The sequence below is a fragment of the Cricetulus griseus genome, chromosome 4, assembly GCF_003668045.3.
Source record: "Cricetulus griseus strain 17A/GY chromosome 4, alternate assembly CriGri-PICRH-1.0, whole genome shotgun sequence".
Lineage (NCBI taxonomy): Eukaryota > Metazoa > Chordata > Mammalia > Rodentia > Cricetidae > Cricetulus > Cricetulus griseus.
Genome location: NC_048597.1, coordinates 33,022,584 through 33,037,783, shown reverse-complemented (window position 1 = coordinate 33,037,783; position 15,200 = coordinate 33,022,584). Strand labels below are relative to the sequence as shown.

General features: G+C 41.7%; 2 protein-coding genes across 5 annotated transcripts in view; one reads left to right on the top strand and one right to left on the bottom strand.

Moving 5' to 3' along the window:
• The window catches only part of Riox2 (ribosomal oxygenase 2), a 29,131-nt gene extending 17,206 nt beyond the window's left edge, over positions 1-11,925 (top strand). For 2 of the 3 annotated variants that reach the window (XM_027412445.2, XM_027412446.2), the window contains exon 10: positions 297-526. In XM_027412445.2, coding sequence (XP_027268246.1) covers positions 297-455 — 159 coding nt within the window. In that variant the 3' untranslated portion in view covers positions 456-526. Of the gene's footprint in view, positions 1-296; positions 527-1,623; positions 1,862-6,134; positions 6,235-6,682; positions 6,806-11,774 lie in introns of those variants that run through there. The other variant, XR_004769873.1, reaches the window with a different exon arrangement.
• The window catches only part of Crybg3 (crystallin beta-gamma domain containing 3), a 104,163-nt gene continuing 89,617 nt past the window's right edge, over positions 655-15,200 (bottom strand). Inside the window, exons 18-22 of one of the 2 annotated variants that reach the window (XM_027412443.2) lie at positions 11,753-11,892; positions 8,337-8,460; positions 3,585-3,743; positions 2,680-2,839; positions 655-2,084 (exon numbers count right to left, since the gene is read on the bottom strand). In XM_027412443.2, the coding sequence (XP_027268244.1) occupies positions 1,996-2,084; positions 2,680-2,839; positions 3,585-3,743; positions 8,337-8,460; positions 11,753-11,892 (672 nt within the window). In that variant the 3' untranslated portion in view covers positions 655-1,995. Of the gene's footprint in view, positions 2,085-2,679; positions 2,840-3,584; positions 3,744-8,336; positions 8,461-11,752; positions 11,893-15,200 lie in introns of those variants that run through there. The other variant, XM_035444432.1, reaches the window with a different exon arrangement.

Sequence of the window (15,200 nt, the reverse complement as noted above, 5' to 3'; positions counted from 1 at the left end):
TTGTTGGTCTACACTTTCATGTGGGAATTAATGACTTTTGTGAATATCTAAACAAATCTCATACTTGAAGTGTATATATATATATATATACACTTATCTATAAATTTATGCATAAATCTATGGAGTGATTGTGCAGCTTTGGAGCCTATCCTGGCACTCGCTCTGGAGACGATGCTGACCTTGAACTCAGATTTCGCCTGCCTCCTGAGTGCTGGGATTAAAGGTGCGAGTCACCAATGCCCAGCTTGCAGTGATTTTTTTTTTTTAACTTTTATTCTAAACAATGTGTCCTTCAGCTTCATGGACTTCGCTTTCCTTTATCACATCTGGATGCTCTGAAGCAAATCTGGAGTGGTTCAGCAGTGCCTGTCGAGGACTTGAAACTTCCCACAGATGAAGAAAAGAGGAACCTGGTATTGTCTCTCTGGACAGAGTGTTTACTCCACGTAGTCTAATGCCTCTGTAGAGAGAACTGTAATTTTCTATGCTCATATTTTCATTAAAGGGGAGATTTAATTCTAGGTGACTCCTGGTGCCCTGATTAACACTCTGGGTGGAAGCATGGTTCTACCACAGCAGGGAGAAGCTGACACGTTTCCACATGTACTCATGGACATGAGAGGGAAAGCAGGAAAGTACTAGTTATCCCAGACGGAGACTTCTGACAAGTTTATTTAATCCAGTGTTGTAGAAAAGGCACAATTCCAGGACATATGTCCTAGAGAATTATGTCATTAACTCCTTTTAAAGAGCCTCCTTAGCTCCAAAAATACTTTTTAACAATTAAAACTTAGGAAGAAAGTTGGGTTTTGTTACAATGAAAATATACATATCTTTGCGTATCCATGCCCCCATCCCCATTAAAATAAACACATTTCATGAAATATTGCCACATGAATCAGCAGCTGGATGTGAGGGGCGCTTTCAGATGCTGCTTAGAAGATGACAGAAGAGCCAGAGACTAAAAAAAAAACAAACCAAAGACCAAGTATATAAAAAATACTCAAAGTCTGAGGTCTTTTCTTTGAGTCTAAAGTGCATAGACGTTGATACTTAAAAATATTGCTGTAGCATTTATGTAAAAATAGAATATTCTTTCTGGCAAAAGTTGGGGCTGAAAGCAGTGGCTGTCTCAACAATTAAGTTTAGTCCATCTCAGGCAAGGGCAGGCTGTTGACCTGTACAGGTGATGATAGTTGACACTGAGTAGAGAAAGTCAGGTGGCAAAGTAGAAGCCCTGTTTTATCTGAACCTTTGGGCAGTCCTTTACTCTGGGGAGACAGTCAACTCGTATATGGAAGTAACTCACACGTAAGGACAAATCAGGAAAAATGGACATCTTAGTTAAAACCAAGGTGCCAGGTGGGTGCTCCCAGGCCATTTACACATTTGTAGGTAGAAAAAGAATAAAGATGGGCCATACAGCAGAAAATACATTAGTACTAGTGCCTCTGCCTCAAAAGGCCTAGGTCCCCATTTAAGAATATAAATACTTACGGGTGTTCCGGTCATAAAAGCTTTTATATAGAAACCCTAAGGTTTATTTAATACAGCAGCAGCTTAATACAAAAGCTTATTAAATGTGTCTTCAGGTTGTGCTAAAAATTACTCATCTTCCTTCAGGAGTGTGACAAGCTGTAGGAGTTTGTCACCCTGTGCCTCATTCACACAAGCATGGAGCAGGATGCTAACGTAATACTAATGCAGGCAACGGCACTGTCCGGTAATTCTCCATCAAGAGTAGGATTCATGTTTGGTAATTAGGAGAGAGAACAACAGATTTCAGGAAATTGATCACCACAACTGGATCCATCAGGAAAAGAAATCATTACATTTTCTTCACAAGAAGACTGCATAACTGGTGAGAATATTTTAGCTTTTCCATGGAGCAGCTGTTTCATTGCTTGGGAGAAAGTTCTTTCTGTGAGCATTGTAGTGTGGACAGCCGCTTTCCATGCACACGGGCAATGAGTAGGTTGGTTTCTTTAATGAGTCTCACAAGATTTCAATGTCCCACTTCTGTGTTTCTTCTCCCTCCAGGGGCTGATTGACAATAACATAAGTCTTGTCATAATAGTCTCCTCCTAAAATGAAATCGCAAAAGAAAAGATTTGCAAAGCAGTCTGAAATGGAAAACAGTTTGAACAACATAGCCATTATTCACCTCAAAATAGACCTTATTGTCATACTGAAAAGCTAGAAAATACAACTGTAGATGCACAGTGCCCAACATACATACACGGAATACCATACAAAACAAAGTTCCCCTAGTAAACTCTAGGCAAGTGTCAGGTATTGTTTGTTTCTACAGCAACAGTGGCTGAGCCTAACCCAACTAGAGCAACAACCATAAATAATACTGGCCCTGACCTTGCAGAATTGAACAAGGTTGCTCCTGCCATAAATTGTAACTGAGGGCTTTTAAGGATCACGGCAATTCAGCACAAAAGATGTTCTCGGAAAGTAACAGATGGCATCCTTTATTTTGTAGATTTTTGGTGCTTCAAATTTAGAATTCTAACAGTTTGTGAAAATTAAGGTTTGGAGTGAAAATTTTACTATTCTAATGTAGGGAAGCTATTTAGACACAATTGTTGGGTTTTGTTGTTTTCTGCTTCCATGACCCTTAGAATTGGTTAGTTTCTTCTTAGCACACCTTTTTTAATATCAGAGGCCCACCTTTAACATCCAGGACAAGTTCATCGCTGAGATAAGAGCTGATGGTTCCATTTCTGTTCAGTCTCCACTTCTGCCTGAATTGCCCATGTTCAGTCCACAAGGCTACCTTGGCCCCAGGTGTGTCCCGGCCACCAATCACATCGAGACATGTATCACTGGCCTACAAAACGGTTAAGAAATGACCACTGCATGTGCCAATATAAATACACAGGGTTCTTTTTCCTTAGAGTAAGTCACAGACATTCAGTCTTTAAAAATATTTATGGCTGATGGGGAATAGGTACCAAAAATGAATAAAGAAAGGTCTGTTGAATTGGAATGTTAAATCCCTATTAGCTTAAATGTGCTACGTGATGCTTGGTTTCTATTTTGAACTAACAAAACACCGTGGCAAAGATATTCACATACATAAGCAGGTACTAAATTATTTTTAAATGCCTTTTCATTTTAAAGCATGAAAAGTTGACGTAGTAATATAAAAACACCACAGTGTTTTTCTGAATTAGTGCTCTGTTCCTAGAGCATCAACCATCAATGAGGGGAAAATCTTGTTAACTTAATTTTTTAAGCATCTTTCATACCAGATTCTTCTATGACTCCACTGAATACTCTGAAAAGGGTTTTATCATGTTTAGAATTACAGCGACAACTGATTTTATCTGGGTTACCAAATAAGGAATGTTTTTCATAAAAGCATATTGTCCAATTTCATTTAGGTATGTGTTAACCACTGTTCTTGTACTTTAAGTCCATTTTACATACATCAGCATTTTAATGATTATACAATGAACTGTTTCTAGGAAGCCAACGATGTTTTCAGCATGCCAGCATGAGCATGGCAGTATTGAAGCTAACATACAAATGCCAACATCAGAAAGCATTGTCTTTTAAGCATTGTCTTTTACCTTGGATTTAAAGAGTCCTCGGCAGTAGTGCCAGATCTGTGTGTCCTTCCCGCTGTAGGGAGAAATGCACACAGACATTGTTCGTGCATCAGCTAGGTTCCCAGTGACTGTCAAATACTCATCCTGGGCTCGGTTTCTTATTCTGATGTACACTGCAGGCTACAAAAAGAGGAAAGCCATTTAAGGGCGCTGAGGGGGGCAGGATAAAAACCTTAAACTTTCACACTGGAAAAGCAATCTTTCCAAAGCAGGAAAGGGAGAAGGTATTTTTTGGTTTCACTCATTTCCTTTGGCTGATATTTACTGATAAATCCTTGATCACAAAGCTTATTTTGTGCAGTGTCTGTTAAACATTCTGAAGGTATGAATCTTCGAGGGTAAAAGATAATAGTTGCATTCACTCGATTGTGCCACGGCTGGGGCAGTGGAGAATTAGGGAGTTGGTGAGTTTTATCACATCTCAAATATTCTGGGAGGGAGAGTAAAGGCCAGGTACTACCCAACATGGATCTTAGTGACAATACAGGAACAGCAAGCACAGTAATCAGGCAGTCTGGAGCAGTGATTAAATGGCCAACAGCTGGTAAGTAAGGTCTTGGAAACCCAGACAGAAAGGCCTTCTTTCATCTAAGAAAGAACTGTTTCCACATTCAAAAGTCAGACTGCACTCCTTCGTCTAGAAAATATATGACAGGAATTTGAGACCATTAAGAATAACAGTTAATTTGCTCAGCCTTTATAGAGACATCAAGCCACGTGCTAAGTGTTCTTCTTTGCTTCTAATTTTTGTCAGAATAACCAGAACCTTTCAGAGAAAGCACCCTTCGTGGCTCCAGTTTTATAAAGTTGCATAGATAGGGAGCCAGGTTTCTGGCAAGATGCTCAGAGACCCATGCAGGAAAATGACTATAAAACAGTAGAAGGGCACTGGAAGCCACTGAACAGGAAGCATCCTGAATCCAAGGCCTCAGGACCTAGAGATAAAGTACAAAACATTATCCCTTCTTGGTAAGAGCTGGGATCCCAAATAAAACTCTGGCGGGGCAATACATGATCTGAGACTTAAGTGAAGCGTGGTAGTCTATGGTAATACCACGAGGGAATATTGTGTTCTGAAACTTAAGACAACATAAAGTTGGTTGCATTTTGGGTAAGTTGCTACCGTGTTTAGCATTTCTAAGGAAACTAAGGGTTTAAATTACAGTAGAAAGGCAAGTGATTTGGCCATAGAACCCTGTCAGGTGCTTTAAAAAGTGGACTACTTACACATTCACGTTTGTAACCATCCTGGTAGCACAAGAAATCTTACTGTGTGGCCTTCCCTTTAGCTATTGGCCTCCTGAAAGAAATGAACTTTCCCCTCGAATCCCAAGCTGAGAAAACAGTAAAGCTGAAGGCCTGAGGAACTGTTTCTCAACAAGAGATTGCACAGTTCTGACAACTTACCAGAACACCTTCCAGGACAGCCTTGGTCTTAAACAATGAGTTCACCATCATCAGGGCTGAGGCCCAAACCTTGACAAGGACTGCTTAATTAGACATACCTTTAGCCCTCTATTTAGAGACCACCTTGTCTCCAAGACTGGATAGGTGGGATCCTTTATTGTGAACATGGTACATTGACTAAATTTGTGTCCCCACTTTTACTAGTTCTCTGGCATCAATAATTATAACTGTAATAATGTACTTAAATACCCACAACTCAGTGTTGTCTTCCACAGAACCAGTTATTAATTCTTGAAGCTTCATTACGTTGCCTATGTAAAGAAACAGGTATGACCTTCACAGCTGACAGAACTCCAATTACCTTAGGACTAAACATCATAGTTTTAATCAATTAGACCAAGCAAGGTACTAATTACCCTTATTACCATTTGTAGTCTGACTCCTTTGTAATTACACTTAAAATTACTGAAAAGCATTGTAAGTATCTTAGTGACTTTTGGATTCCCAGCCTCAAGGAGATCACGTTTTAATTATTCCCTGGTTCCTCAACAAGGATATGAACTGCAGCAGTCCCAATATCTGGGCCAAAGTAAAAAACTACTAAACTACTGTTTTCAAAAACTGAATTCTTTTGTTGAGTTTCAAAGCTGTGGCCCAACTAAACAATGGGGAAAATAACCTAAAGATTATTTTGAGATTAATACCAAGAATTTGAAAGTTTCAAATAAGTTCTGTTTCTGAAGACACCATGTACTTTGGACATAGAACTTAGAAAATCTGAACTGGGTTTTACCTGAAACCTTCCTCCCTGAGTACAGCTTTCAGAGTACCAGAAGATGCTATGCAAGCTGCCAAGGGAAGTAAGCAATTGATAGACCTACCCAGCTGTGATGTCTATGAAACACATTAACCAGCACAGCCAGATATTCCTAAAGGTACCATAGTGGTGAGCATAGCTGTAACAGACTGCTTTCTAATTGGACACTCAGCAAGAGGGAAACCTTGCCTGGTGCTGGAAAGCTAGCCAGACCCAGGGAGGTCATGGAATTTAAGAATACTAAGCCAGCACAATCCTAACTGCATTCTAAATATGTGAACAAACAGAAGTGTGGCTCTCATCCCTTGTCAAAAGAAGCTTCTCTTTGCAACAGATGGAGACCATCACAGAAAAATACAGCAACGACAATACTAAAAGACATGCTAAGTGAGTATGTGTGTGTGTGTAGCAAAAGAAAAAGACCACGAATTCAAGAGGGAGTGAGAAAGTGGGGTGGGGAGTGGAAAAGGTTGTAAGGAGAGGAAGTGTGAAAATTATATTTTAATTCAAATTATGCAAAAAAAGGCTTGTTTGTAAAATTAAGAGGTTATTCTAGGCATTCTTTCTTATGGGACCCTGAACCATGGAAATTGTTTTCCTTGTCCATTAGAGAAGCCATTTAAAAATGAGATGATTGAGGATATAATTCAATGGTAGAGGCTTACCATGCATGAGGCCTTTGGTCAGAACTCAGTGCGGGAAGCTAAAGCAGGAGCATAGTACTACACTAGCTGCTACATTTTTTTGGAACATAGGGTTAATACTAGGTGGTCTTTAAAGGCCTAACTTGCTTTTTCCCTGTGGCTATTTAGTTGAATTATCCATTACCCCACAGACTGGGACTGAGGAGCATCCTACCATTATATACCAAGAGACCACTACTGTTTTAGTGTCCTTCAACAGACTGCTCTGGCTCTCAAGGAACACAGAAACAGTGTGCTTTCAAAGTGATGTTGATGTAAGTTCAATGTGTATCTATATGCTACTGAATATTCACAATGACAACAGTAGCTTCACCAGTGAGGGACCAGAGGCACTAAGAAATGAAGTGACCAATCAAAATCACATTGCTTGTAAACAGCTATGATTTGAAGTCACAGACTCTAAGAGTGTTTTGAAGGAGATGGCAAAACAAAAATAAACAACAATTTGGTTAATTATAGGACACTGAGGTTGGCAAATCAGCACCAGTATCTACTAGACATAGTGCTCACTGCTTGGAATGCAAGGTAGAGCTTGGCAAATGGTGATCTTATTTTGAAAGATTCCAGGTACTTAAGAACTTACACAGAAAAGATCTGGGTTCACATCTTGATTCTAACATTTGGGTTGCTTTTGTCAAACCACTTGGTTTTCCAGTGATGATTCCTACCTAAAGACTGTCAGAATCAGTTAAGCAGTGTTGTAAAGAGAATGGAGACAAGAGTCATGTTACCTGTTACACATCTGGCCTGACGTGGAGACTTCACCAGGTCTACATGTACTACTTCACTTCCTGGTGCCACACACTGCCTGTGGCTTTTGATAATCATGCATTGTTTTGATTTATACTACAGCTTTGTGTGGTGTTGGGGGCTCACAAGTATGTATGTGTGCATATATGTGGAGGTCAGAGGGCAACATTAGTATGGTGAGACGGTGTTTCACTTGCCTGGAACTTGACAACTGTTGGAGGAAAGCTGGCCAGGAGCTCCTCCTGCCCCCACTTCCCTTGTGATGGAATTAGCTATGTGTACCATCATGCCTGTCTTTTGATGTGGGTGTTGAGGATCAAATATGTTTAACCCACAACTACAGCTAGGGGACAGATGACATACATTCATTCATTCCTTTAGAACAAACAGTTCTGAGCCCTTGGTTTCTCACCATTGTGACAGAGCAACAGGTGAAATAGGCATTGCAACTCCTCAAAGTGGTTTCCCACAGAGGTGATATGAGCCCAGTGGTTATCAACTATATGCAGTGTCTTGTAAAAATAACCATTCGAAGTCTTTAAACATGTGAGTGAGCAGATGAGGGAGGAAGCAAGGAGGAGTCCGATCCCACAAGGAACACAGATTGATCCTGGCTCAGTAGGAAGCTTTGGAACTTGGTAAGACTGCCAAGCAGTGGGTGTGTGATAAATACTACTTTAATTAAATTGCCAGGATTCAACCTGACAGTTACATAAGTAAATAATCCAAATGCAAAGAAAGTAAAACTAAAAATATTACAGATATTTTCCCCATTTTCTTTTTACCACAGAATTTATTTTTATTCTATTTTAACTTTTGTGAAAAGAATATGGCTAATGGCACTCTGGATTCAATACTAAAACCCAATATTGACCTTAAAGCTTCATGAACTGGCTAAGAATATAAAGTCCCCCTTGGTTATACAAGTAACCAAGGTCAATATTTCAAATACTGTGAATATTTCATATACTGTGGTTTATGTTATGACATTTTTGCCAGAAAAATCGAGTTATCTGTCAGTTCTCTACTTCATACCTGCTTCATAGGACGGACAGAACCAATCGTTTTCCACCCACTAAATGCTGTCCAGTTAGGGATTTCATTAGGCATAAGGAGGATTTGCCTTCCCAAGAAATTGGATCCTTCATAAGCTATCCATCTGCAGGAAAGCAAAAAAGAAAAACGTGGGACACTGCAAACAGCAAAAGGTCTCTTACTGAGAACAACTGTTAGGCCATTATGCTATACAGCTTCAGGGTCTGCAGATTTAAGTAAATTATCAACGATTTTTCTTGAGGATAGATAGCCACCACATCTGGAGTCAGAATGAAATGTTGGCCTCCTGCACTTCCAAAATGAATGAGTTTCCCAACTATGAAATTCTCTGTCATTGTCTCCTGGAACTCGCTCTATAGACCATGCTGGTCTCAAACTCACAGATCTGCCTGCCCCTGCCTCCCAAGTGCTGGGGTTAAAGGAATGTACCACCACCATCCGGCTTTCTATTTCTTTGACATAGCAAGTCTCAAAGCACTTTATAACACTGAAATATGTATCTTGGCCTCCCACCATTACTTAGAATGAAAACAGTCTTCCTTCCGTAGATTGTCACATGTGCTTCAGAGCTTCTCCAGGTAGCTGATACTTCTCTAGACATTTACATGTCTGTCCACAACTTCCCAAGGCCACCAAGAACTACCCACAGAAATTCCCCTTTTACTCTTTTTCAAAGATGGCTCCTTTGCAAGTCTTCCCTAACACTGTTGTGTCTAATCTTGGTTGTGTAAAAGTGGTCAGTGCCTTGGGTGAGAACCAGGACATTACTGGTGTACAGTCATGTCCATTTCTTCCCAGCTTGGCTTTTGCACCACCACAACAGCTTCCTAAGTGTGAGACAGGAGACCCACAAACTGAAAGCATTCTCTGGCTCTTGACAGAACAGTTTGCTGAGCCCTGTGTTCACGGAGTTGCCAAACTGTGTAACTAAACACTAGGACTGCCAGAAGAACCCACAATTTACAGGGAGACTCAAGGTCTCTGAGACACTTTAAACAAAGTGTGGAGGATAAGGCTTGCTTCAGACATGGGCCTCTGGTGGGGCAGTATGTGTTGTACAATGTTTAATCAGTGGGTAACCCAGGAGATGAGGTGCAGAGCACCAGTAGCAGGGACGTATGCCTGTGTATGGTGGGGCGAGGGCAGCGTTCCCTGAAAAAGGTTTTCTCAAGGCTTGTGTGGACCAGTGTCCCCTAAGGTCCTATGTGACAGTATATAGTCTACAACTACCTGGGATGTAGTTGAACCTTCAGGATGCGGCACCTGGTGGGAGGTTCTTGAAGGGGCATTGTTACCCTGGTCCCTTCCTTTTGCTTCTTGGCTCATGGATGTGGGGTTTTTCTTTTGTTGTTTTGTTTTTTTCCCCCAACTCACATTCCTATCCTTCCTGGTATGCTACCAGAGGCCTGAAGCATCTGCCTGCTGATCTCAGACTAAAACCGGAAGAACAAATCTTTTCTACCTGCCGCCTCTGGCATTTGGTACAGTGACAGGAAGCCATTGCTGCTGTAGCAGTAGCTCCTGTCCTTTAGTTTTACAGAGGAAAAGTTCTTTATCTTACACAGGAGCATTGGTTAGTACAAGAAAAGACCCTACACAGGAGGGAAGGACTAAGAAAGTCTGAATTAATTAGAGTCCTGACTCAAACTGACTTCCGTATGAAGAAGTCCCTTTTCCCACAACTCAGATCAGCCTTGGGCAAATTATGTGCATGCTCAGACAGTGGGGGTAGACAGCCTTCCACTGACGTGTTACTACTGCCTGCACAAATCCAATCATCCACGTGCAAAGGCAAGGCACAATGACACACACGCTAAGCCACCTCTCCAGCTTTTAACACATGAATCCCACAAATGGAAAAAGTATGTGGGATCTCATTGCCATCATGGATCCTAGATGCAGCAGTGCACAACTTGCCATGGAGTAGGTGACTGGGCATGAAATGATCTCCAGGAAGGCCTTTAAACAGATCCACTGCGCTTGAATCTGTTCAGCCGTTCTGTTGTGGAGAATTGTGAGTAGCAGAGAGAGAAAAAGCAACCAAGAATAAAGAGTGTCAAGGTGCAACTGCACACATTTTCTAGAAAGGAGTAAAAACAGGAAGGTGAAAACTCCAGCAGTATGTCAAATAACTTAGATATGTAAGAAAAAAAAAGTGTGAAAATCCTATAGAGGGTTTTGAAATGCAACTCAAGTGGTACTGGTTAACTGGCAAGTAATATTCTGGAGTCCTATGCTAGGACAGTAAACCAATTAATTTTAATAAGGGCAAACCATGTACAATACTTTTCAGAAGAAAATTTAAATTGTTATATGTATGAATTATGGTAAGAGCCATTTTGTAACAGTTGACTTAATTTTCAATTTATCTTCTTTTATTAATTACCCCATATATTTAAAGAGTTAATTACCACACCATTTAAAAGCCACTAGCAATAAAGCCATTTTTATATTAACTATCAACAGCTAGGCATGTTTTCATAGTTGAGTTTTGGTTGAAAATACCAGCAGTTGCAGGGCATTGGTGGTGCATGCCTTTAATCCCAGCACTCGGGAGGCAGAGGCAGGTGGATATCTGTGAGTTTGAGGCCAGCCTGGTCTCCAGAGCAAGTGCCAGGATAGGCTTCAAAGCTACACAGAGAAACCCTGTCTCGAAAAACAAAAAACAAACAAACAAAATATCAGCAGTTCAGGAACAGGAGCTGGCTTCTGTGTCATACTCTCAGGAATGGACAGAGAGGGAGATTTCCCAGGAAACAAAGCTTCAACTACAGGCCTCGCCACAGACTCTGTTAAACACAGATGCTCAAGTACTACCTAATATGTACATTAATAACAGTGCTTTTAAAAGATAGTTTCTCAAAATGTAAACACACAGGGTCTGTGCAAGCTGGCTCCACTCTGACTAGGAACAGAAATTTTGGGAGGTGGGCTGCATCAACCAGTGTGGTCCATACGAAAACGAGCATTCCAGTAGGGACTGCTTTTGGACAAACAAGCTGTCAAGGTCAAAGTAAAATCAAACCATATTAAGTCTTTTAAATAGTCACTTGCCTTCTTACACAGGCAATGCTATTCACAGTCAAATGGAAGATTGCATGAAATTTCCCTTGATAGGGCAGTGAGTTCAAGTAAGGAAAGCTAACTGGTGGAAATGCTTTATGACCAATGCTCTCCGGGTACTGGCCCTCCTCCCCAAAGGGTTCCTGTCCCCGATCACTACATGCCATCATGTCCTGGGCATGGCTCCATCTCCTCTTATTTAAACAGAAGCTTCTACTGTATCAAGAGGAACAGGAGCACCAGCAGGCTAACGGAGCAGTGGTGGGTAAGCAGCAGCCAAGCAGCCTTATAATCAATGGCTAACCCAGACTGAGCCTCTCTCCCCTACTCACAATCCACTCTTTATCCATACAGACTGGGTGTAGAAGTGGAGGTCCTTGTTCAAAACAGAATTCACAGCATCTTCAAGAAGTAACTCTCGTCCCTCACAGTGCTCCAGGGCAAAAAGGCTGATGGAAGGTTCTTCAAAAACCTAACACAGAAAGAAGAAAGCATGGTCATGGAGGTGGGCACAACTCAAAGACAACCTAGTCCCAAATACATCCCCAGGAGAAAGTGAAAGGGCACTCTTACGTGAAAACATAGCTAGAATGTGCACACCGAGGCAGTTTTCTCACTGAAACTAGTTCATGTCAGACAACAGGAGCAATGCTGTTCCTTTTCTGCCATTAGGATATGCATGAGAGCGAAGAGATTTGAGAAATGAGATTCCAAAACAAGGCCACACCCCTGTGTTTGAGGCATTATTAACTAGCAGAGAAGTTAGAAGAATTATAGTAATACTATAATGCAACATAAGGCATAAAAATAAGTAAATACGCTCTGTGAGAGTACTCAGGAAAAGGAAGGTTACTTTTTAGCAGGACAAAAAATCAGTGGCAATGCCTGGATGCTACATGGCTGAATGGATGCAGCGGAGTTATAAGAGGCAAAGGTTGAGGGAAGGCGTTTTGTGCAAAGTAGGCATGTGAAGGGTGGACCTGGGGTACACGGGTGGACATAGTGGGGACTGAATCCAGGGGAGTAGTCAGCAGAACCAACCCGAGAGAAAACAAGTCCCACAGGAAAGGTGTTAGCTGTGCTCACTGACTGGTTTCATGGACCGAGTTGCCACATTTCCTGCTGAGCTGACAGGGCATCAATAGATTGACTGCCAAGACAGTGGTCTGGACTAAGTAAGACTGCCATGAAGCAGTGTCCAAGCAGCCAGAACTGTAGCTGGTCAAATATGAGTAAATAAAGGCTCCTAGCTTCTCATTTTCAAATGTTTATCTATGTGGAGATGCATGTGTGTTGAAGCCAGAGGTCCATGAGAAGAGAAAGCAAAAAGGCATCCAGTGGGAAGGTAGGAATGGTAACAGAACACTGTAAAAAGAAAGGGGAGCTACTGGAGGTCTGAGAGCTTGGGAGAGGGCAGAGGATGGAATCAGGAGAAGAGTCAGCTAAAACTAAGAATCAGGAAAAATGTCACAAAGCTCACCTGCTACTTTGAAAGCTAACTGGAACATTTTTTAAACGTGAGAATTAAATATCAAAAACCGTTTTGCTCACAAGTGAGCATATATACTTGCAATGGAGCAAAATGACTTGTGAATTATCCCTTATAGAGGTGGGACGGTGAAGGCATGGGAATGATTTAAATGTCTGTCTTAGGAGGGGACTGGCTCAGTGAATAAGGCAGGTACTCAGAGAGGAATCCCAGGGAGCTGTGCAAAGGACAAGAAGCTCTTTATAGAGAGATCACCAAGATGAAGTCTGTCTGCAGAGTCAGGAACAGAGAGACGATACAAAAGTGCATACTTCACAGGATACCAGTTTACAGAAAAAGGGAAATTCATACATATAACATATGCTTCTATATGCATTAAACTTTGTCTTTAAAAAAATCACTGCCTTTTCTAAGACAGTGTCTAAGAAAGAAAAGGGCACAAGAGGAACAAAAGCTTTTTATTTAGTTTTTTTTCGAGACAGGGTTTCTCTGTGTAGCTTTGGAGCCTATCCTGGCACTCACTCTGGAGACCAGGCTGGCCTCGAACTCAGAGATCCGCCTGCCTCTGCCTCCCGAGTGCTGGCATTAAAGGCGGCACCAATACCTGGCTGGAACAAAAGCTCTTGCTGATTTTTGATTTTGAACCCTGGTTATATATAATTTATTCAGAAATATATACTGGTGATAGTTGACAATATATATATGTAGGTGTTTTGTGGGGTTTTCTTAATATGGCCACTAGGAAATCTACCCGGCAACAGCATGAATAAAGAATAGAGAGATGGGAAGTAACAGTGCCAATATACTAGTAAATATTTGAGGTCAAACAGAAAGTGAACACATGATATGGGGAGGGATAATTTGGAAACAAGGCAAAGGCAGGAAAACAGTGATCAAGTAGGTATGCTAAGACGAGCAACCGGCTACGCAAGGGAGGATCAGTGCAAAGGTGGAGCTGGTGGGGGCAGTGGCTAAGTATCTGCCATGCGATCCTAAGAACCTGAATTTGGATCCTCAGCATCTAAGAAAAAGCTGAGCTTGGTAGCATGCACTTGTAACCCTGATGCTGGCAGAGTGGGAACAGAGGTCACTGGAGCTTGTTGTGCCCAGCCAGTCTAGCCAGCTCCTAAGTTCTGCATTCAGTGATACCCTGCCTCAAAAACCAAGGCACCCCACTCAGCCTTTGGTCTCTATTGCTCACATATATGCATGCATGCACACATTTAAAAAGAAAAGTAAAAGTTATGGCTAGAAGCATTGGTATAGATATTGTTCCCTACAAGGAAATCTGTAGAAAAATGTGGCCATGTCCATTAGAATTGGAAGTCCTCATTCTAGAATAGGAGAAGGATAAGCTAGGGAGATGTGGGGCATATGCTGGGCTCCGATATGGACTTCAGAGACGGCCTGGTGTAGAGAAGGTACACCTTTGGAAACGTCAAGGAGCTGTACAATAACCAAAGCTCTAGGTGGGCGGTGGTGGCACATGCCTTTAGTCCCAGCACTTGGGAGGCAGAGGCAGGTAGATCTCTTGGAGTTTAAGGCCAGCCTGGTCTACAGAGTGAGTTCCAGGACAGCCAGGACTGTTACACAAGGAACCCTGTCTTGAAAAACTACTACTAATAATAACAATAATAACAATAACCAAAGCCTGAGTTGAAAGAAGAAACCAGGAGGAGGATATCATTGTTCTGACTGACGGACAGGTGGGGACAGGTGGGGAGTGATGACAGACTAACCAGGCAGAAAAAAGCCCTTCTGAGGCTGCTGAGTCAGAGACAGCAGTGAGGCTGTGTAGGTTGGCCAGTGAGGCTACTGATGGCGACCTGATGAGTGAGAACTGTTTTATGGGTGTGTCACATATGAAGAGAGAATCAGGCTGGGAAGGCTGAGGAGTAAACGTCAAAAAGTGCAGACAAGGCGGGTATATACGACTCTCTGGAAATACTAACGTGGAGAATGAGCATAGGGGTTTCTGAACCTGCTTATGGGCACCACACAAAGTCACATCCAACAGAAAGACTGACTGATGGAAGACAAGAGGGACGGCTGAGAGGAAGAGGAAGAAATTAATGGTTCATGTTAATGGGTCTCTTTGAAAGGGATGTACTATACGGCTTCTGAAATATAACCTGCTCAGTCTGTATAATGCTACTTGTATGGATATGATTTCAAGGCTGATGTCTTGGTATTAGATATCCAATTTGGGAGCGCTACCCTAGGGAGAAGCCATTCTCCCATTCTCAGCAGTGTTTGGTTCCTGTAGTCTCATCAACATGGCTGCCTGTACA